The sequence below is a fragment of the Strix uralensis genome, chromosome 35 (genome assembly GCF_047716275.1).
Source record: "Strix uralensis isolate ZFMK-TIS-50842 chromosome 35, bStrUra1, whole genome shotgun sequence".
Taxonomy (NCBI): domain Eukaryota; kingdom Metazoa; phylum Chordata; class Aves; order Strigiformes; family Strigidae; genus Strix; species Strix uralensis.
Genome location: NC_134006.1, coordinates 1,341,222 through 1,363,806, shown reverse-complemented (window position 1 = coordinate 1,363,806; position 22,585 = coordinate 1,341,222). Strand labels below are relative to the sequence as shown.

Genomic DNA, 22,585 nt, shown 5'->3' with positions numbered 1-22,585 from the left:
CCCCGGCGTGTGGTGGGGACAGGCAGGCAGGGGGACAGGCAGGGGTGCAGGCAGCTCCAGGGGTACAGGCAGGGGCACAGGCAGCTCCAGGGTACAGGCAGGGGCACAGGCAGGGGCATAGGCAGCTCCAGGGGTGCAGGCAGGGGTACAGGCACGGGTACAGGCAGCAGATAGCTCCAGACAGACAGGGGTGCAGGCAGGGGTATAGGCAGCTTCCAGGGGTGGAGGCAGGGGTGCAGGCAGGGGTGCAGGCAGAGGTACAGGGAGCTCCAGGGGTGCAGGCAGTTCCAGGGGTGCAGGCAGTGGATAACTCCAGGCAGGCAGGGGTGCAGGCAGGAGTACAGACAGGGGAGCAGTCCAGGGTGCAGGCAGCAGGCAGGGGTACAGGCAGCTCCAGGCGGGCAGGGGTGCAGATGGGGGAACAGGCAGGGGTGCAGGCAGGGGTCACGCAGGGTCAGGCAGGGGTCAGACAGGAGTACAGGCAGGAGTACAGGCAGCCCCAGGCACGCAGGGGTCAGGCAGGGGTCAGGCAGGGGTCAGGCAGGTCAGGCAGGGGTCAGGCAGGGGTCAGGCAGGGGTCAGGCAGGGGGCTGGCAGGGCACCAGGCGCACGCGGAAGGGGGGGCAGCGCAGGACGGTCCCCGCCGTCACCCCCAGGCCGGGCAGCAGCCCCGGGCGCGGCGGCTCCAGGCGAAATTCCCGCAGGATCCGGCCCAGGAAGACGAAAAGCTCGGCCCGTGCCAGCCCCTCCCCCAGGCAGGATCGGGCCCCGCAGCCGAACGGCGCCAGCGCGCGCCAGGGGGCCCCCGGCTCCAGGAACCGCTCTGGGGGGGAGAAGGGGGGGGTCAGGGGACCCCAGTGTCCGGGGGGGACACCCAGGGGTGGAGGGGGACACCCAGGGGTCGGGGGAGACACCCAGAGGTCAGGGGGGGACACCAAGGGGTGGAGGGGGACACCCAGGGGTCAGGGGGGACACCCAGGGGTCGGGGGAGACACCCAGGGGTCGGGGGGGACACCAAGGGGTCAGGGGGGACACCCAGGAGTGGAGGGGGACACGCAGGGGTCGGGGGGGACACCCAGGGGTCGAGGGGGACACCCAGGGTTCGGGGGGGACACCAAGGGGTCAGGGGGGACACCCAGGGGTGGAGGGGGACACCCAGGGGTCAGGGGGGGACACCCAGGGGTCAGGGGGGACACCAAGGGGTCAGGGGGGACACCCAGGGGTCAGGGGGGGACACCAAGGGGTCGAGGGGGACACCCAGGGGTCGAGGGGGACACCCAGGGGTTGGGGGGGACACCAAGGGGTTGGGGGGGACACCAAGGGGTGGAGGGGGACACACAGGGGGTGGGGGGGACACCCAGGGGTCGAGGGGGACACCAAGGGGTCGGGGGGGACACTCAGGGGTTGGGGGGGACACCCAGGGGCCAAAGGGGACACCCAGTGGTCGAGGGGGACACCAAGGGGTCGGGGGGGACACCCAGGGGTGGAGGGGGACACCCAGGGGTCAGGGGGGATGCACCCCAGGGGGTTCAGGGGACCCAGGTATTGAGGGGGGGCCCAAGCATCTGGGGGGGGACCCCAGTTGTTGGGGGGGATTCAGAGGACCCTGGTATTGGGGGAGGTGACACCCACCTGGGGGGTGCGGGGGTCCCCAGTGTCCACGGGGGACACCCAGGGGTCAGGGGGGACACCCAGGGCTCAGGGGGGCCCCAGCCCAGGGGGTTCAGGGGCCCCAGGAATTGAGGGGGGTCCCACATGTCTGGGGGGGGCCCCAGTTGTTGGGGAGGACCCACCCCAAGGGGTTCAGGGGACGCAGGTGGCCAAGGGGGACCCAGCTGGGGGGTTCAGGGTCCCCAGAGTCGGGGGTGCCCACCCGGGGGTTCAGGGGTCCCTGGGGTCTGGGGGCCCCCCCCTGTGGTTTCGGGGTCCCCGTCTCGGGGCATACCGGGCAGGAAGGCCTCGGGGTGGTGCCAGATTTCGGGGTCCTGCTGGGCAGCCAGGAGGTTGGGGAGCAGGATGGAGCCGGCTGGCACTGGGACGCCCCCGATACTGGGAGGGGACAGGGGGGATACTGGGATGTACTGGGACCTGCTGGGGCCTCGTGGAATCTACTTGGGATCTATTGGTGTCTGCTGGGGCCATACTGGGACCTGCTGGGGCCTACTGGGATCTACTGGAGGTCTGTTGGTGTCTACTGGGGCCATACTGGGACCTGCTGGGGCTTACTGGGATCTACTGGAGGTCTGTTGGTGTCTACTGGGGCCATACTGGGACCTGCTGGGGCTTACTGGGATCTACTGGAGGTCTGTTGGTGTCTACTGGGGCCATACTGGGACCTGCTGGGGCCTACTGGGATCTACTGGAGGTCTGTTGGTGTCTACTGGGGCCATACTGGGACCTGCTGGGGCCTACTGGGATCTACTGGAGGTCTGTTGGTGTCTGCTGGAACCATACTGGGACCTGCTGGGCCCTGCTGGGACCTGCTGGGGCTCTACTGGGGCCATACTGGGACCTGCTGGGGGCTACTGGGATCTACTGGGACACGCTGTGACCTGCTGGAATCTACTGAGTCTACTGGTGTCTACTGGGGCCTGCTGGGACCTACTGGGACCTCCTTGAGCCTACTGGGACCTACTGGAAGTCTACTGGGCCCTACTGAGACCTGCTGGGGCCTACTGGGATCTTAGGGGGTCTACTGGGATATACTGGGGCTTACTGGGATGTACTGGGGCCTGCTGGTACCTACTGGGCTCTACTGGGGCTACAGGGGTCTACTGGGCCTGCTGGGACCTACTGGGCTCTGCTGGGGTCTATGTGGACATACAGGGATCTACTGGTACCTACTGGTGTCCACTGGGGCTTACGGGTCCTTCCTTGGGTCTATTGGGGTCTACTGGGACATACTGGGTTCTACTGGGACCTACTGAGGTCTGCTGGGGACTATGGGGCGCTACTTGGGCCTGCTGGGATCTACTGGGGCCTACTGGAATCTTAGGGGGTATTTTGGGGCCTACTGAGGCCCTACTGGGATGTACTGGGTTCTGCTGGCGTATACTGGGTCTTACTGGTACCTACTGGGCTCTGCTGGGCCTGGGAACTGCTGGGGTCTATAAGGACATGCTGGGACATAGTGGGATCTACTGGGACCTACTGGGGTCTGCTGGGGCCTACAGGGTCCTACTTGGGTCTGTTGGGGTCTACTGGAGCCTACTGGGATGTACTGGGTTCTGCTGCCATCTTCTGGGGCCTACTGGGACGTACTGGGGCCTGCTGGTACCTACTGGGCTCTGCTGGGGCTACTGGGGCAGAACTGCTGGGGTCTGTTGGGCTCTGCTGAGGTCTATGGGGACCTACTGGGATCTACTGGGATCTACTCCCATCTGCTGGGGCCTACGGGGTCCTAACTGGGCCTATTGGGGTCTACTGGGGCCTATTGGGACATACTGAGCTCTACTGGGACCTACTGGAGTCCGCTGGGGCCAACAGGGCCCTACTTGGGCCTGCTGGGATGTACTGGGGCCTACTGGGATCCTGGGGGATCTATTGGGGCCTACTGGGATGTACTGGGTTCTGCTGGCATCTTCTGGGGTCTGCTGGGGCTTACTGGGCCCTACTGGGATCTACTGAGGCCTGCTGGTACCTACTGGGCTCTGCGGGGGCTACTGGGGTCTACTGGACCTACTGGGATCTGCTGGGGTGTACTGGGCTCTGTTGGCATCTATGGGGACCCACTGGGACATACTGGGATCTACTGGGGTCTGCTGGGGCCTACGGGGTCCTACTTGGATCTATTGGGGTCTACTGGGGCCTACTGGGATGTACTGGGTTCTGCTGGCATCTTCTGAGGCCTGCTGGGGTATACTGGGGCCTACTGGGATGTGCTGGGATCTACTGAGGCCTGCTGGACCTACTGTGGTCTACTGGGCTCTGCTGGTGCCTATGGGGACCCACTGGGACCTACTGGGATCTTAGGGGGTCTACTGGGGCCTACTGAGGCCCTACTGGGATGTACTGGGTTCTCCTGGCATCTTCTGGGGCCTGCTGGGGTATACTGGGGCTTACTGGGGCCTACTGGTACCTTCTGGGCTCTACTGGGGTCTGCTGGGACTTACTGGGAACTGCTGGGATCTAAGGGGACCTACTGGGACATACTGGGGTCTGCTGGGGCCTACGGGGTCCTACTTGGGTCTATTGGGGTCTACTGGGATGTACTGGGTTCTGCTGGCATCTTCTGATGGGATACACTGGGGCTTACTGGGATGTGCTGGGGACTGATGGTACCTACTGGGCTCTGCTGGAGCTACCTTGGGTCTACTGGGACATACTGGGCTCTACTGGGACCTACTGGGGTCCGCTGGGGCCTACCAGGCCCTCTGTGGGTCTATTGGGGTCAACTGGGACATACTGGGGACGCCCAGTGGTTCCTACTGGTCTCTAGTGGTTCCTACACGCTCACCGGTCCATACTGGTCCGTACTGGGCGTACCTGGTGTGGCGGCGGGCGCAGTGGGGCAGGGCCAGGGGGGCGGGGGGCCGGAGGCGCAGGGTCTCGGTGACGGTGGCGTGGAGGAGGGGCAGGCGCCCCGTGTCCCCCGCCTGGGGGGTCCCAGTGGGGCCCAGCTCCCGCCACAGCTCCGCCCGCAGCCGCTCCTGCAGCTGGGGACACGCGGGGCACACACGTGTCACACGCATGTCACCGCCTCCGGGGGGGGGTGACAAGTGTGTCACGGGGCATCGGGACGGGGGGTGGGTTCTACCCCGGGGGACACCTGGTGACAACGGGGGGGGGCGTAAAGGGGACCAAGGAGATGCGTGGGGACACGGATGTGACACGCGGGTGGCACCTCGGGGTGGAGCAAGGGGACAGCGATGGGCACGGGGAGGGGGACACGGGGGACATGTAGGACACGGGTGGGGACACGAGACCCCCCGGGGACATGAGATCACCCAGGGACATGTGTGGGGACCTGGGGGACACGTGGGGACATGGACATGGCAGTGACATGCATGTGGCACCTCGGGGCAGGGCAAGGGGACAGTGATGGACACGGGGAGGGGGACACAGGGGACACGTAGGACACGGGTGGGGACACGGGACCCCCCAGGAACATACGTGGGGACTTGGGGACACACGTGGAGGTGTGGACATGGCAGTGACATGCGTGTGGCACCTTGGGGTGGAGCAAGGGGACAGTGATGGCCACAGGCAGGGGGTGGGGGACACGGGGGACATGTAGGACACGGGTGGGGACATGGGACCCCCCCCAGGGACATATGTAGGGCCTTGGGGACACGTGTGGGGACACGGACATGGCGGTGACACACATGTGGCACCTCGGGGTGGAGCAAGGGGACAGCGATGGGAGTGGGGAGGGGGACACGGGGGACACGTAGGACACGGGTGGGGACACGAGACCCCCCGGGGACATGAGATCACCCAGGGACATGTGTGGGGACCTGGGGGACACGTGGGGACACGGACATGGCAGTGACATGTGTGTGGCACCTCAGGACAGGGCAAGGGGACAGTGATGGACACGGGGAGGGGGACATGGGGGACACATAGGACACAGGTGGGGACATGGGACCCCCCAGGGACATATGAGGGGCCTTGGGGACACGTGTGGGGACACAGCCATGGCAGTGACACGCGTGTGGCACCTCGGGGCGGAGCAAGTGGATGACAATGGCCATGGGGAGGGGGACATGGGGGACACGTAGGACACAGGTGGGGACATGGGACCCCCCAGGGACACCCATGGGGCCTTGGGGACCCATGTGGGGACATGGACATGGCGGTGACATGCATGTGGCACCTTGGGGTGGAGCAAGGGGACAGCGATGGGCATGGGGAGGGGGACACAGGGGACATGTAGGACACAGGTGGGGACACGGGACCCCCCAGGGATGTGTGTGGGGACTTGGGGACCCGCGTGGGGACACAGCAGTGACATGCGTGTGGCACCTTGGGGTGGAGCAAGGGGACGGCGATGGCCACAGGAAGGGGGACATGGGGAACACGTAGGACACGGGTGGGGACATGGGACCCCCTGGGGACATTCATGGGACAGGAGACCCCCCTGGGGACAAGTGTGGGGACATGGACATGGATATGACACGCGTGTGGCACCTCGGGGTGGAGCAAGGGGACAGAGATGGACACAGGGAGGGGGACATGGGGGACACGTAGGACCCCCCCAGGGACGTATGTAGGGCCTTGGGGACACGTGTGGGGACACAGCCATGGCGGTGACATGCATGTGGCACCTTGGGGCGGTGCAAGGGGACAGTGATGGCCATGGGGAGGGGGACATGGGGGACATGTAGGACACGGGTGGGGACACGGGACCCTCCAGGGACATATGAGGGGCCTTGGGGACATGTGTGGGGACACAGCGATGACACATGTGTGGCACCTCGGGGTGGTGCAAGGGGATGATAATGGCCACGGGGAGGGGGACACGGGGGACATGTAAGACACGGGTGGGGACACGGGACCCCCCAGGGACATATGTGGGGCCTTGGGGACATGGGTGGGGACGTGGCCACGGCGGTGACATGCGTGTGGCACCTCGGGGCGATGCAAGGGGATGATGATGGCCATGGGGAGGGGGACACGGGGGACACGTAGGACACAGGTAGGGACATGGGACCCCTCAGGGACACCCATGGGGCCTTGGGGACACCTGTGGGGACATGGACATGGAGGTGACACACATGTGGCACCTTGGGGTGGAGCAAGGGCATGACAATGGCCATGGAGAGGGGGACACAGGGGACACGTAGGACACGGGTGGGGACATGGGACCCCCCAGGGACACCCATGGGGCCTTGGGGACCCGCGTGGGGATGTGGCCACGGCGGTGACACACGTGTGGCACCTTGGGGCGGTGCAAGGGGATGACGATGGCCATGGGGAGGGGGACACGGGGGACACGTAGGACACGGGTGGGGACACGGGACCCCCCAGGGACACCCATGGGGCCTTGGGGACATGGGTGGGGACGTGGCCATGGCGGTGACACGCATGTGGCACCTCGGGGCGATGCAAGGGGATGACGATGGCCATGGGGAGGGGGATGCGGGGGACACGTAGGACACGGGTGGGGACCCCCCAGGGACATACGAGGGGCCTCGGGGACCCGCGTGGGGACCCGTGGGTGACACGTGTGTGGCACCTCGGGGCGGTGCAGCAGGAAGGCCACGGCCCAGGCCAGCGCCGCCGCCGTGGTCTCGGTGCCCCCGATGAAGAGGTCGACCAGGGCCATGTGGAGCCGGGGGGGGCTCAGGGGACCCCCCCGCACACGGGGGTCCCGGCCCTGCAGCGCCCCCAGCACCGTGTCGCCGGGGGGGGAGGGACCCTCCTGGGGGACACACACACACACACGTGTCATCGCGTCATTGTCCCCCCCGTGTGTCCCCCCCCCCTCCCCGTGTCCCACGTCCCCCCCCACCTCGTGCCGCCGGACCTGGGTCTCCACGAAGGCGTCGCGGCGCTCGACCAGGCGCAGCAGCTGCCGCAGCCCCGGGTTGGGCAGCACCTGGGACGTATGGGGGCCATAGGGGACCCCCCCGGGCCCTATAGACACCCCCCCCCTCCTCCAGAGACACCCCGGAACCCCCCTCAGCCCCATAGAGACCCTAAACCTGCCCCCCCCACCCCGCTGGGATGTACAGACCCTATAGACCCTCCCCACAGTCCTATAGACTCCCCCAGCCCCATATAGACCATACACACCCCCCCCGGGCCATATAGACCCTGTACTCCCCCCCCAGTAGATCATCCCAGCCCCATAACTGCCCTCCCAGCCCCATAGACCCCCCCCCCCAACCCCCTATAGACCCCCCCTTGCCATAGATACCCTGTACCCCCAGACCCCCCACCTTATACATCCTCCCCAGCCCCATATAGCCCCTCCCCAGCCCCATATAGACCCTCTAACCCCCTCCCCCAGCCCCACACCCTCACCCCCAGCCCCATATAGCCCCCCCCCGGGGCCATATAGCCCCTCCCCAGCCCCATATAGACCCTATAACATGCCCCCCTGCCCCACATACCCCACCCCCAAGCCCCATATAGCCCCTCCCCACCCCACATAGACCCCTCCAAGGCCCACAGAGATCCCAGAAACCCTCCCCCCAGCCCCATATAGCCCCTATAACCCCCTGTCCCAGCCCCACATGCTCACCCCCAGCCCCATATATCATCCCCCAGACCCATATAGCCCCCCCTAGGACCATATATAGCCCCTCCCCACCCCACATAGACCCCTCCAAGGCCCACAGAGATCCCAGAAACCCTCCCCCCAGCCCCGTATATCCCCTATAACCCCCCCCCCAGCCCCACACCCTCACCCCCAGCCCCATATATCCCCCCCCCCCAGACCCCTATAGCCCCCCCCCCCCCGGACCATATAGCCCCCATAGGGCCGCCCCCCGCTCACGCGCAGCGCTGGCAGCAGGTCGAGGGCCCGGACGCTGGCCCTGCCCCACACCTCCAGCAGCTCCATCACGCAGCGGGTGAAGGCCCGGACCTCGGCTTCGGGGGACAACTGGGGGCACCCCGATACCTGCGTTCCCTCTGGGCCCCCCCAGGACCCCAACTGACCCCCCCAAAAGATACATCCCTGCGCCCCTGGGTTCCCCCAAATTCCCGGGTGTGTGTGTGTCCCCCAGACACCTCGGTCCCCTTCCTGCACCCCTGGGTCCCCCCCAAACTCCTGAGTGTCCCCCAGACTCCTGGGTCACCCCCCCGGGTCCCCCCCAAACTCCAGGGTCCCCCCTAAATTCCTGGGTGTCCCACCCCTGGACATCTGAGTCCCCTTCCTGCACCCCTGGGTCCCCCCCAAACTCCTGAGTGTCCCCCAAACTTCCGGGTCACCCCCCCCGGGTCCCCCCCAAACTCCAGGGTCCCCCCAAACTCCTCGGTGTCCCCCCCCCCCGGACGTCTGAGTCCCCTTCCTGCACCCCTGGGTCCCCCCTAAACTCCTCGGTGTCCCCCCTGGACACCTGGGTCCCCCCCAAACTCCTGGGTGTTCCCCCCCCCAGACATCTGGGTCCCCTTCCCACACACCTGGGTCCCCCCCAAACTCCTGGGTCCCCTCCACTGGATGCCCGGGTCCCCTTCCTGCACCCCTGGATTCCCCCAAACTTCAGGGTCCCCCCCAAACTCCTGGGTTGTCCCCCCATGGATGCCTGGGTCCCCTTCCCACATCCCTGGGCCCCCCCCAAACTCCTGGGTGTCCCCCCCACCCCACCCCTGGGCTCCCCACACCCCTGGCTCCCCCCCAGACTCTTGGGTCCTCCCCAAATTCCTGGGTGTGTCCCCCCCAGACACCTCGGTCCCCTTCCTGCACCCCTGGGCCCCCCCAAACTCCTGAGTGTCCCCCAAACTCCAGGGTCCCCCCCCAAACTCCTGGGTGTCCCCCCCCACCCCACCCCTGGGTCCCCCCACACCCCTGGCTCCCCCCCAAACTCCTGGGTGTGTGTCCCCCCCCCCAGACACCTGGGTCCCCTTCCTGCACCCCTGGGCCCCCCCAAACTCCTGGGGTCCCCCCCCCCCCACGCCTGGGTCCCCTACCAGGTCCCCAAAAAGGAGGTGGCCGATGGTGCCGCAGGTGTAGAAGGTGAAAACCTCAAAGGGGTCCAGGGGGGCCCCCCCGTAGGAACGCAGCTCCTAGGGGGGCAAGGGGGGGGTCAGGAGGGGGATTTGGGGTCCCCAGGAGGGTATTGGGGGACCCCAAGGGTGTATGGGGTCCCTTAAGGGTTTTTTGGGGTGTTCTAGGGGATATAGGGGGGGCCTAAGGGGGTTTTGGGGTGTCCTAGGGGTATAGAGGGGGGTTGTGGGGTCCTAGGGAGGGTATTGAGGGACCCCAAGGGGGTTTTGGGGTGTTCTAGGGGATATAGAGGGGACCTAAGGGGGGTTTTGGGGTCCCCAAGGGGGTACTGGGGTCCCTTAAGGGGGTTTTGGGGGTCCCTAAGGGGTGTTTGGGGGGACACAAGGGGGTTTTGGGGTCCTTAAGGGGGTTTTGGGGTGCACCAGGGGGGTGTTAGGGGGCCCTCAGAAGGTTTTGGGGGTCCCGAGGGGGTATTGGGATGATCTAGGGGGTTGGGGTGGGGTTTTGGGGGGGCCCTGAGGGGATTTTGGGGTTCCTTAAGGGGGTTTTGGGGGGCCCTAAGAGGGTTTTGAGGGGTTCTAAGGGTGATTTTGGGGTGCAGGGGTTTTGGGGTGCTCTGAGGGGACCCTCCGATATTTTGGGGTGCAGGTGGTTTTGGGGTACAGGGCTTTGGGGCGCAGGGGGTGTGTTGGGGTGCAGGGGTGTGCTTTGGGGTGCAGGGGAGAGGGTCAGGGGGTGCCGGGGGGGTTCTGGGGTGCGGGGGAAGGTGGGGGGTGCAGGGGGGTGATTTTGGGGTGCAGGGGGGTTGGAGAGGCAGGTTTGAGGGTGTGGGGGGTTTGGGGTGCAGGGGGCTGGTTTAGGGGTGCAGGGGATGTGGGGTTCGGGGTTTGGGGGTGCAGAGGTTTCAGGGTGCAGGGGAGATTTGGGGGTGCAGGATTAGGGGGTGAAAGGGAGTGTTGGGGTGCAGGGGAGTTTGGGGTGCAGGATTAAGGGGTGCAGGGTTTGGGGACGCAGGGGGGGGTTGGGGGTGCAGGGTCGGGGTTTGGGGGTGCAGAAGGAGGTTTGGGGGCGCAGGGCCGGGGGTTTGGGGCACGGGGGGGGTTTGGGGTGATTTGGGGGCGCAGGGGGGGGTTGGGTGCAGGATTGGGGGGTTTTGGGGTGAAGGGTCAGGGTTTGGGGGTGCAGGCTTGGGGTTTGGGGGTGCAGGAGGGGTTTAGGGGTGATTTGGGGGTGCGGGGGGGTTTGGGGTGATTTGGGGGTGCAGAGGGGTTTGGGGGTGATTTGGGGGTGCAGGGCTGGGGATTTGGGGGTGCAGGGTCGGGGTTTGGGGGCACAGGGTGGGTTTAGGGGTGATTTTGGGGCGCGGGGGTGTTCGGGGGCGCAGGGTCGGGGTTTGGGGCGCGGGGGGGGGGGTCCGGGGCGCAGGGTCGGGGTTTGGGGGGCGCGGGGGGGTCCGGGGCGCAGGGTCGGGGTTTGGGGCACGGGGGGGTTCGGGGGCGCTCACCGCGCAGAGGGCCCCCCCCTGCCGCTGCAGGAGGTGCCGCAGCCGCCCCCCGGCCCGCGCCAGCGCCCCCCGCGTCACCGCGCGCTGCCGCCGCCAGCCCGGACACTCGGTCCCCAGCGCCAGGTCCCGGCCCCCCCGCGACACCAGCGCCCCCTGAGGGGGGGGGGGGGGGGGGGGGGGGGGACACCCCGGGTCAGGGGCACCCCCAGCACCCACGTCACCCCCCAGGGACCCGCCTCACCCCATCGTCCCCCTCCGCCCTGTAACCTCCCCGCCCCATAGGGGCCCCCCCCACCCCCATGGGGACCCCCAATACCCCCTCGACCCCCCCACACCCCATAGCCCCCCCCTCAGCCCCACAGGGACTCCATAGGGTCCCCCCATACCCCCTCGACCCCCCCAACCGTCGCATAGGGCCCCCCCATATCCCCCCTCAGCCCCACAGGGACCCCGCACCCCATAGGGCCCCCCATACCCCCTCGACGCCCCCGACCCCATAGCCCCCCCCCCCCCCGCCGCATAGGGCCCCCCCATACCTCCCCCCCTCAGCCCCATAGGGACCCCCCATACCCCCCTTCAGGCCCATAGGGAGCCCCCCACCCTATAGGGCCCCTCTATACCCCCTCGACCCCCCCACAGCCCCACAGACCCCCCCGCACCCAATAGGCCCCCCTCAGCCCCATAGGGCCCCCCCATAACCCCTCGACCCCCCCACCTCCACCCCATAGCCCCCCCAACCCCATAGGGACCCCCCCCCCCAGCCCCCCCATACCCAGGTAACTTGGGGGGCGCCCCAGCCAGTCCCCCCAGTGCCGGGCCAGCGCCTCGCGGATGGTCCCCACCGAGCTCAGCACCAGCACGTCTGAGAGAAAGTGGGGGGGCTGGGGGGGACCCCAAAACTGGCGGGGGGGGCCCAAAAGAGCGGGGGAAGGGCAAAAGGCAGAGGGACCCCCCAAAACGGGAGGGGGGAGGGTTGGGGGTGCGGAGTGGGGTCCCCAAGGGGTGATTTTGGGGGTTCGGGGGGGGGGGTCAAGTTTGGGGTCCCCAAGGGGCAGGTTTGGGGGTTCGGAAGGATTTGGGGGTCCCCAAGGGGGCGGAGGGGAGGGTGTCAGGTTTGGGGGTGCCGGGGGGGGGGGCAGGGGAAGGAGGGTCCCAAAGGGCGGGGGCTCAGGTTTTGGGGTCCCCACGGGATAATTTGGGGGGTTCGGGGGGGCCCAAGGTGGGAGGGGTGTGAGCTTTGGGGTCCCCAAGGGGTAATTTGGGGGTTCGGGGGGATTTTGGGGTCTCCAAGGGGGGAGGGGGGAGGGAGGGTCAAGAGGAGGGGGGCGGGGGGCAGGTTTGGGGGTTCGGGGGGGATTTTGGGGTCCCCAAGGGGGGGGAGAAAGAGGGTCAAGGGGATGGGAGGGCTCAGGTTTTGGGGTCCCCGAGGGGTAATTTGGGGGTTCGGGGAGGATTTTGGGGTCCCCAAGGGGGGAGGGGGGAGGGACGGTCAAGGGGAGGGGGGCGGGGGGAAGGTTTTGGGGTCCCGCGGGCACGTTTGGGTGTTCGGGGGGATTTTGGGGTCCCCAAGGTGGGAGGGAGGGGGGGGTCAAGGGGATGGGGGGCAGGGGAAGGGTCTTGGGGTCCCCAAGGGGTAATTTTGGGGTTCGGGGGGATTTTGGGGTCCCTAAGGTGGGGGGAGGAGAGAGGGTCAAGGGGAGGGGGGCGGGGGGAGGGTTTTGGGGTCCCGCGGGCAGGTTTGGGGGTTCGGGGGAATTTTGGGGTCCCCAAGGGGGGGGTCAGAGGGTCAAGGGGATGGGGGGGGGGATCAGGTTTTGGGGGTCCCCAAGGGGTAATTTGGGGGGTCCGGGGGGGTTTTGGGGTCCCCAAGGGGGGAGGGGGGAGGGAGGGTCAAGGGGGGGGCCCGGGGGCAGGTTTGGGGGTGCAGGGGGGGTGACTTTGGGGTCCCCCCCGCACTCACCGCGCCCCCCCAGCCGCAGGCGCAGGACGGGCCCGTGGCGCCGCGCGAGGCGCGCGAGGTGCAGCGACCCCCGGGGGTGCAGCAGGTGCAGCCCCGCCCCCCCCCGCCCCCCCAGGACCCCCCGGACCCCCAGTACCCCCAGTACCCCCAGTACCACCAGTACCACCAGTAGCACCGGCAGCAGCGCGGCCGCCATGGCCCGGGGGGGGGGGGGGGGGGGGAGCCCCCAGGGGAGCCCCTATATTGGGGGGCGCCCGGAGCTCCGCCCCCCCGAGCCCCGCCCTCGAGAAGCCCCGCCCACAGCCCCGCCCCTTCGCGACGTCAGCGCCCCCAACCCCCCCCCCGCACCCCCAAACCCCCTCAGACCCCCCCCCGCACCCCAAACCCCCCCTCAGACCCCCCCCGCACCCCAAACTCCCCCCCCGGGCCCCCCCAAATCGGCAGCACCACCCGGGGGGGGCGGTTAACACACATTTATTGGGGGGCTGCAGGGGGGGGGGGGGGGTCCTCGGAGGGGGGGGTCCCCCAATATGGGGGTTATCTCAAGGAAAGGGATCCCTGGGGGGGGATCCCGGGGGGGTCCCCATTAGGGTTGGGGGGTCCTGAAGGGTGGGGGGGGTCCCCAATAAGTTGGGGGGTCCCCAATAGAGGGGGACACGCCCCCCACTGGGGTGGGGAAACTTTGGGGGGTGTCACTGGAAAAGGAACTTTGGGGGGGATTTTGGGGGGGTCCCCACTAGGGTGGGGGGGTCCTCAAGGGTTGGGGGCATCTGGGGGGGGTCCCCATTAGGTTGGGGGGGTCCCCAATAGGGGGGGGGTCCCCAATAGAGGGACACACACACCCCCCAAAAGGGTGGGGGAGCCCTGGGGGGTGTCTCTGGTGAAGGGACCTTGCGGGGGATTTTGGGGGGTCCCCATTGGGGGGGGGTCCTCAAGCATTGGGGTGTCCAGGGGGGGTCCCCATTAGGTTGGGGGGGTCCCCAATAGAGGGGGGGTCCCCAATAGAGGGGGGGGTCCCCAATAAGGGGGGGTCCCCAACAGAGGGACACACCCCAATAGGGTGGGAGCGCTGGGGGGTGTCTCAGGAAGAACGAGCCCGGGGGGGATTTTGGGGTTCCTGGGGGGGGGGTGGTGTGACTTGGGGGGGTCCGTGTGTCCCCCCCCGGTTTGGGGGGGCCCCCCCCCTCAGGCCACGCCCCCCTCGAGCCCCCGCAGGCGCCGGGCCAGCTGCAGGTCGCGGGGGTAGAGGGTGACGCGCCGGGCGTGCAGGAGCAGAGCGACGCGTCCTCCAGCAGCCGCACCAGGAAGGCCTCTGCCGCCTGCGCCCCGAAAGGGGGGGGCACCCCCAAATCCGGTAACCCCCCACCCTTGGGAGACACCCCCGCCCCCCCCCAGAGGCATCCCGGGGAGCCGAACTCAGCCCAGGGGGACTGGGGGCACCCAAACCTCCTGCACCCCAAAGGGGGACCTTTGAGGGGGCACCCGGCACCACCCCCCCCCGCACCCATGGGACCCTCCCAGCACCCACAGAGCCCTCTCAGCCCTCCCCCAGCCCCCCCCAGCACCCATGGGACCCTCTCAGACCCCCCCCAGCACCCATGCCCCCCCCCCCCCCGCCAGCACCCATAGTTGCCCTCCCAGCACCCATAGGACCCCCCTCAGCCCCCCCCAGCACCTTGAAGACCTCCCCAGCACCCCACGGCACCCCCCAAACCCCCTCCCCAGCACCCATAGAACCCCCCCAGACCCTCCCAGCACCCATAGGACCCCCCCCGCACCCATAGGACACCCCCCAGCACCCATAGGCCCCCCTCAGACCCCCTTCCCAGCACCCATAGGACACCCCTCAGCACCCATAGGTCCCTCCCAGACCCCCTTCCCAGCACCCATAGGACCCCCCCCAGCACCCATAGGACCCCTGCAGCACCCAAGGACCCTCTCAGACCCTCCCAGCACCCACAGGACCCCCCAAGACCCACATCCCAGCACCCATAGGACACCCCTCAGCACCCATAGGACCCCCCCCAGCACCCATAGGACCCCCCCAGCACCCACAGGACCCTCTCAGACCCTCCCAGCACCCACAGGAACCCCCAAGACCCACATCCCAGCACACACGTCCCCCCCTCAGCACCTATAGGACACCCCCCAGCACCCATAGGCCCCCCTCAGACCCCCTTCCCAGCACCCACAGCCCCCCCCCCAGCACCCATAGCCCCCCCGCACCTCCTGCAGGGCCAGCAGGGCCATGCGCTGCCAGTAATAATCCAGCCCCCGCGTGTAGACGCTGCAGATCTCCCGCACCTGGGGGGGGGCAGGATGACACCCTGGGGGGGGGGGGGCACCCCGGGGTGGGGGGGGTGGGGGGGCACCCCAGGGGTGCAGGGGGTACCCTGGGGACAGGACGCCCAGGAACGGGGACAGGGCAACCCCGGAGTGATACCACCCCCCCCCCCCACCCAGAGTGAGGGGCACCAGGGATGTGGGGGACCCCCCCCCAGGGATGGGGAACACCCCCCCCCACCTTGGGGACACCCCAAATGTCACCCTGGGGACACCAGGGATGTGGGGGACCCCCCCCGGGGAATGGGGACCCCCCTGGGGACACCCCGGGACGTGGGGACAGGGAGGGGCACAGGGGACACGATGTCCTGGGAGGCACCGTTGGGGGGGGGGGGGGGGCACCCCAAGGACACCGGGAGGGGCACCCCAAGGACGGGGGGGGCACCCCAAGGACACTGGGGGGGGGGGACAAGGCCACCGCGTCATGGGGGGAGGGGACAAGGCCAGGGGGAGGGGACCCACGTCATGGGGGGGGGGGGGGGACACAGACAAGGACACTGGGGGGCTGTGACAGCGCTGGGGATGGGGGGGGACAGATTTGGGGGTCCCGGGGGGTTTTGGGGTGCCCTGGGGGGGGTTTATGGTGCTGGGGGGGGCCTTGGGGGTCCCAGGGGGAGTCTAAGGGGGTTTGGGGGTCCTGGGGTGGTTTTGGGGGGCCCTGGCAGGGTTTGGGGTGCCGCGGTGGGGTTGGGGGGGGTTTGGGGGTGCCCTGGGGGGGGGGTGAGGGGGTGCCAGGGTGGTTTTGGGGTGCCAGGGGGGTGTTGGAGGTGCCAAGTGGGTTTGGGGGTGCCCCTGGTGCATGTCGGGATGCTGGGGGGGTTGGGGTGCCCCTGGGGGTATGTTGGGGTGGCGGAGAGGGTGTTGGGGTGCCCCCAGGGGAGGTGTTGGGGTGCCCCTGGGGGGTGTTGGGTGCCCCAGGGGGTTTTGGGGGGTTGTTGGGGTGCTGGGGTGTTTTGGGGTACCCCCGGGGAATTGTAGGGGTGCCCCCGGGGGTTTTGGGTGGCCCTGGGGGGTTTAGGGGTGTCCCCAGGGGAGTTGTTGGGGTGTTGGGGTGCCCCTGGGGGGTTGTTGGGGTCTTGTTGTGGTGTTGGGGGTATTGTTGGGGTGCTCTGGGAGGTTTTGGGGTGTTTGGGGGTGCCCCCGGGGGGGGGGGGGGGGGTGTTGGGGTGCTGGGGAGGGGTGTTGGGGTGCCCCCGGGGGTGTTGGGCTGCTGGGGGGTGTTTCAGGTGCCCCTGGGAAGTGTTGGGGGGTTGTTGGGGTGCCAGGGGGGGTTGGAGGTGCTGGGGGGGTTTGGGGGTGCCAGGGGGGTTGGGGGGTGCCCCTGGGGGGGTTGTTGGGGTGCCAGGGGGGGTTGGAGGTGCCCCCGGGGGGGGTTATTGGGGTGCCGGGGGGGTTTGGGGGTGCCCCGGGGGGGTTTGGGGGTGCCGGGGGGGTTATTGGGGTGCCAGGGGGGTTATTGGGGTGCCCCGGGGGGGTTATTGGGGTGCCAGGGGGGTTATTGGGGTGCCGGGGGGGTGTTGGGGTGCCCTCGGGGGTGTTGGGGGGGGTCACTGGGGTGCCGGGGGGGTTATTGGGGTGCCAGGGGGTTTGGGGGTGCCCCGGGGGGTTATTGGGGTGCCGGGGGGGTTATTGGGGTGCCCGGGGGGGGGGTGCTCACCAGGCGGGCGAAGGGCGCGGCGCGCAGCAGCAGGCGGGTGCTGCTCTGGTACTTGCGGATCTCCTGGAGCACCCGCTGGCCCGGGCGGAGCCCTGGGGGGACACGGGGGGACACGGGGACATTGGGGGGGGACAGGGACAGTGTCGGGGGCTGGTGGCACCGGGGAAGGGGGGGGACACGTGGGGACAAGGGGGACAGGGGGGACCCGGGGCACAGGGCTGGGGGAGGGGAGAAGGGGGGATCTATAGGGGCTGGGGGGGATCTATAGGGCTGGGGGGGATCTATAGGGCTTGGGGAGGGATCTATAGGGCTTGGGGAGGGATCTATAGGGGCTGGGGGGGATCTATAGGGGCTGGGGGGATCTATAGGGGCTGGGGGGGATCTATAGGGGCTGGGGGGGATCTATAGGGCTGGGGGGGATCTATAGGGGCTGGGGGGGATCTATAGGGCTTGGGGGGGATCTATAGGGCTTGGGGGGATCTATAGGGGCTGGGGGGGATCTATAGGGGCTGGGGGGGATCTATAGGGCTTGGGGAGGGATCTATAGGGCTGGGGGGGATCTATAGGGGCTGGGGGGGATCTATAGGGGCTGGGGGGGATCTATAGGGCTTGGGGGGGATCTATAGGGCTGGGGGGAATCTATAGGGCTGGGGGGGATCTATAGGGGCTGGGGGGGATCTATAGGGGCGGGGGGGATCTATAGGGGCTGGGGGGGATCTATAGGGCTGGGGGGGATCTATAGGGGCTGGGGGGGATCTATAGGGCTCATGGGGATCTATAGGGGCTGGGGAGGGATCTATAGGGCTCAGGGGGATCTATAGGGGCTGGGGAGGGATCTATAGGGGCGGGGGGGATCTATAGGGCTTGGGGGGGATCTATAGGGCTCAGGGGGATCTATAGGGCTCAGGGGGATCTATAGGGCTCAGGGGGATCTATAGGGGCTGGGGAGGGATCTATAGGGCTCAGGGGGATCTATAGGGGCTGGGGAGGGATCTATAGGGCTCGGGGGATCTATTGGGGCTGGGGAGGGATCTATAGGGCTCAGGGGGATCTATAGGGGCTGGGGAAGGGGAGAAGGGGGAGCTATAGGGACTGAGGGGGTTTATAGGGGCCAGGTTTGGGGGAGGGAGGGATCTATAGGGCCTGGAGGGGGTGGTGGGATCTGTGGGGCCCGGGGGAATCTATAGGGGCTGGGTTTGGGTAAAGGGAGGGAACTAGAAGGTGTGGGGGGGGAGGATCTACAGGGTCCAGGGGGGGAAGGGAGGGACCTATAGGATCTGGGGGGATCAGCAGGGTCAAGGGGAAGGAGAAATCTATAGGGTCTATAGGGGGCCTATAGGATCCAGGGGGGAAAGGGAGGGACCCATAGGGTCTGGGAGGGACCTATAGGCTGCTGGGTGGTAGGGAGGGATCCATAGGGTGTAGGAGGGATCTATAGGGTGTAGTCCACAAGGTGTAGGAGGGATCTATAGGGTCCAATGGGATCTCTAGGAGTGGGGGGTGGGGAGCAGGGTTTGGATCTATAGGGCCGGGGGGGGGGGGAAGGAAGGGATCTACAGGGGCTGGGGGGACCTATAGGGTCTGGAGGTGGGGAGTGATCTATAGGATCCAGGAGGGGGGGAACAGAGAAGGATCTATAGGATCCAGGGAGGGTCTAGGAAGGATGTATAGGGTCTGGGGGGGGGTGTATAGGGTCCAAGGGGGTGTCAGGGAGAGTCCAGAGTGTCCAGGAGGAGTCTATAGGGTCCAGGGGGGGTCAGGGAGGGTCCATACGGTCCAGGGGGGTCTATAGGGTCTGGAGGGGTCAGAGAGGTTCCATAGGGTCCGGGGGGTCTATAGGGTCCAGGGGGGTCAGGGCGGGTCCATAGGGTCGTCAGGGAGGGTCCATACGGTCCAGGGGGGTCTATAGGGTCTGGAGGGGTCAGAGAGGTTCCATAGGGTCCGGGGGGTCTATAGGGTCCAGGGGGGTCAGGGCGGGTCCATAGGGTCGTCAGGGAGGGTCCATACGGTCCAGGGGGGTCTATAGGGTCCAGGGCAGGGTGAGGGAGGGTCCATAGGGTGCAGGAGGGTCTATAGGGCTGGGGGGGGTGGGGTCAGGGAGGGTCCATAGGGTGCAGGAGGAGTCTATAGGGTCCAGGGGGTCTATAGGGGTCCGGGGGGGTCAGGGAGGGTCCATAGGGCGGGTTCCATCGGGTGATGTCCCATAACCCCCCCCCCACCCCCCCCGCACTCACGGCGGCGCCGCGGGGTCCGTGGGGGCGCGGGCGGGGCCGGGGGGGGGCCGGAGCCCAGGGCGGCGCCGGGGGGTGGCGGCCTTGGGCCGGGGCATGGCGCGGCTCGGGGGAGCCTGGGGGGGACCCGGCGTCAGGGGGGGAGCGGGGACCAGGCGCCCTGAGCGCCCCCCCCGCCCCCGGACCCTCTGACGTCACCCGCCCCCCTCCGTGGTCCCTGATACGTGACGTCATTCCCCCCCCCCCCCCCCCGCCCCGCGGACCCCCCGACCTGCCGCCGCCGCCCGCAGCAATTCAAACCGGCCGCCGCGCCGCGCGTCGCTGACGTCACTTCCGCTCCCGCAGCCCGACCAATAGGAGCCCGCCCGGCCGCTCTGCGCCTCCGGAGGCCGCGACTCGATGGTACCGCGGAGGCCGCGCCGGGACGGAGAGGACGGGAGTCGCTCCCAGTATGATCCCAGTAACGCCCAGTATGATCCCAGTATGATCCCAGTAACTCCCAGTATGATCCCAGTCACTCCCAGCATGGTCCCAGTCACTCCCAGTATGATCCCAGTGTGATCCCAGTCACTCCCAGTATGATCCCAGTCACTCCCAGCATGGTCCCAGTCACTCCCAGTAAGATCCCAGTCACTCCCAGTATGATCCCAGTCACTCCCAGTATGATCCCAGTATGATCCCATTAACTCCCAGTATGATCCCAGTAACTCCCAGCATGGTCCCAGTCACTCCCAGTATGATCCCAGTATGATCCCAGTCACTCCCAGTATGATCCCAGTAACTCCCAGCATGGTCCCAGTCACTCCCAGTATGATCCCAGTCACTCCCAGTATGATCCCAGTATGATCCCAGTCACTCCCAGTATGATCCCAGTCACTCCCAGTATGATCCCAGTATGATCCCAGTAACTCCCAGCATGGTCCCAGTCACTCCCAGTATGATCCCAGTCACTCCCAGTATGATCCCAGTATGATCCCAGTCACTCCCAGTATGATCCCAGTCACTCCCAGCATGGTCCCAGTTGCTCCCAGTAAGATCCCAGTCACTCCCAGTATGATCCCAGTCACTCCCAGCATGGTCCCAGTCACTCCCAGTATGATCCCAGTCACTCCCAGTATGATCCCAGTATGATCCCAGTCACTCCCAGCATGGTCCCAGTCACTCCCAGTATGATCCCAGTAACTCCCAGTATGATCCCAGTCACTCCCAGTATGATCCCAGTATGATCCCAGCATGGTCCCAGTCACTCCCAGTATGATCCCAGTAACTCCCAGTATGATCCCAGTCACTCCCAGCATGGTCCCAGTCACTCCCAGTATGATCCCAGTCACTCCCAGTAAGATCCCAGTCACTCCCAGTATGATCCCAGTATGATCCCAGCATGGTCTCAGGTGCCCCCAGTTGCCCCCAGTGTCATCCCCATCACTCCCAGTTCCTCCCACTGTGTTCCCAGTCGCTCCCAGTGCACCCCCAGCACTCTCCCAGTAGCTCCCAGTTGCCCCCCAACATGGTTCCTTTGCTCCCAGCATGGCTCCAGTCACTCCCAGTCGCTCCCAGTTCATCCCACACTGATCCCAGTTGCTTCCAGTTGACCCTCAGCATGGTTCCAGTTGCATCCGATGTGATCCCAGTCACTCCCAGTATGATCCCAGTAACTCCCACTTTGACCCCAGTATGATCCCAGTATGATCCCAGTATGATCCCAGTCTCCCCCAGCATGGTCCCATTCATCCCCAGTCACTCCCAGTTGCCCCCAGCGTGCTCCCAGTTGCTCTCAGCATGGTCGCAGTCACTCCCAGTATGATCCCAGTATGACCCAGTATGATCCCAGTATGATCCCAGTATGGCCCAGTATGACCCCAGTATGATCCCAGGAACTCCCAGTATGATCCCAGTATGGCCCAGTATGACCCCAGTATGATCCCAGTCTCTCCCAGTATGGCCACCAGTGCCCCCAGTTGTCCCCTCTGTGTCCTCGTTGCTCCCAGTTCCTCCCACTCTGATCCCAGTTGCTCCCAGTGCACCCCCAGCACATTCCCAGTTGCCCCCAGCACGGTTCCAGTTATGTCCGATGTGATCCCAGTCACTCCCAGTATGATCCCAGTCACTCCCACTATGATCCCAGTTGCTCACAGAGTAGTTCCAGTTGCTCCCAGTATAGCCCAGTTGCCCCCAGCGGGATCCCAGTCACTCCCGTTTACCCTCAGTGTGGTCCCAGTTGCTCCCAGTAAGGTCCCAGTCACCCCCAGTCACTCCCAGTTGCCCCCAGTACAGCCCCAGTTCCTCCCAGTATGGTCCCAGTCACTTCCAGTGTGGTACTACTTGTTCCCAGTTGCTCCCAGTTGCCCCCAGCATGATCCCAGTTGCTCCCAGTGTGTGCCCAGCATGATCCCAGTCTCTCCCAGTCTGATCCCAGTTGCCCACAGACTAGTCCCAGTTGCTCCCAGCATATCCCAGTTGCCCCCAGAGTGATCCCAGTCACTCCCAGTCACCCCCAGTATGGTCCCAGTTGCTCCCAGCATGGTCCCAGTCACTCCCAGTGCCCCCACCATGATCCCAGTTGCCCCCAGTGTGGTCCCAGTTGCTCTCGGCATGGTCCCAGTCACTCCCAGTATGATCCCAGTATGATCCCAGTATCCCCCAGCATGGTCCCAGTCACTCCCAGTTTCCCCCACCATGGTCCCAGTTGCCCCCCAACACAGTCCCACTTGCTCCTAGGAGGATCCCAGTTGCTTCCAGCATGATCCCAGTTGCTCCCAGTATGCCCCCAGCATGATCCCAGTCTCTCCCAGTCACTCCCAGCATGATCCCAGTTGCTCCCAGTGTGTGCCCAGCATGATCCCAGTCTCTCCCAGTCACTCCCAGTATGATCCCAGTCAGTCCCAGTCTGATCCCAGTTGCCCACAGACTAGTCCCAGTTGCTCCCAGCATATCCCAGTTGCCCTCAGTGTGATCCCAGTCACTCCCAGTCACCCTCAGTGTGTTCCCAGTTGCTCCCAGTATGACCCAGGTCACTCCCAGTCACCCCCAGCACGGTCCCAGTCACTCCCAGTGCCCCCCACCATGATCCCAGTTGCCCCCAGCATAGTCCCAGTTGCTATCAGCGTGGTCCCAGTCACTCCCAGTATGATCCCAGTATGATCCCAGTAACTCCCAGTATGATCCCAGTAACTCCCAGCATGGTTCCAGTTACTCCCACTATGGTCCCAGTAACTCCCAGTAAGATCCCAGTCACTCCCAGTATGATCCCAGTCACTCCCAGCATGGTCCCAGT

The 22,585-nt window shown here is 66.7% G+C and overlaps 2 protein-coding genes across 2 annotated transcripts; both read right to left on the bottom strand.

The window, feature by feature from the left end:
* Positions 1 to 578: 578 nt before the first annotated feature.
* LOC141936866 (steroid 21-hydroxylase-like) lies at positions 579 to 13,276 on the bottom strand. Its single transcript, XM_074854207.1, has 10 exons — positions 13,081 to 13,276; positions 11,870 to 11,982; positions 11,121 to 11,273; positions 9,580 to 9,675; positions 8,444 to 8,551; positions 7,454 to 7,540; positions 7,178 to 7,363; positions 4,486 to 4,655; positions 1,946 to 2,049; positions 579 to 823 (listed from the first exon to the last, which is right to left on the bottom strand). The coding sequence occupies exons 1-10, from the start codon at positions 13,274 to 13,276 to the stop codon at positions 579 to 581; spliced, it is 1,458 nt and encodes a 485-aa protein (XP_074710308.1).
* Positions 13,277 to 14,132: 856 nt separating this feature from the next.
* Positions 14,133 to 19,409, bottom strand: LOC141936898 (histone H3-like centromeric protein A). Its single transcript, XM_074854256.1, is given in 6 exon segments — positions 14,133 to 14,351; positions 14,354 to 14,399; positions 15,307 to 15,384; positions 17,081 to 17,172; positions 19,315 to 19,372; positions 19,374 to 19,409. Coding segments are annotated over 6 exon segments (396 nt in total). The 3' UTR covers positions 14,133 to 14,265.
* Positions 19,410 to 22,585: the final 3,176 nt, after the last annotated feature.

Excerpts from the sequence above, each read along its gene's own strand:
- LOC141936866 (XM_074854207.1), bottom strand. The coding sequence starts at position 13,276 with ATGGCGGCCGCGCTGCTGCCGGTGCTACTGGTGGTACTGGTGGTACTG. Across the intron at positions 11,274-11,869 it reads TGGGGGGGCTGGGGGGGGGG|GGGGCGCTGGTGTCGCGGGG; the intron begins GTCCCTATGGGG and ends CCCCCCCCTCAG. Across the intron at positions 2,050-4,485 it reads TGCGCCCGCCGCCACACCAG|TATCGGGGGCGTCCCAGTGC; the intron begins GTACGCCCAGTA and ends GTCCCCTCCCAG.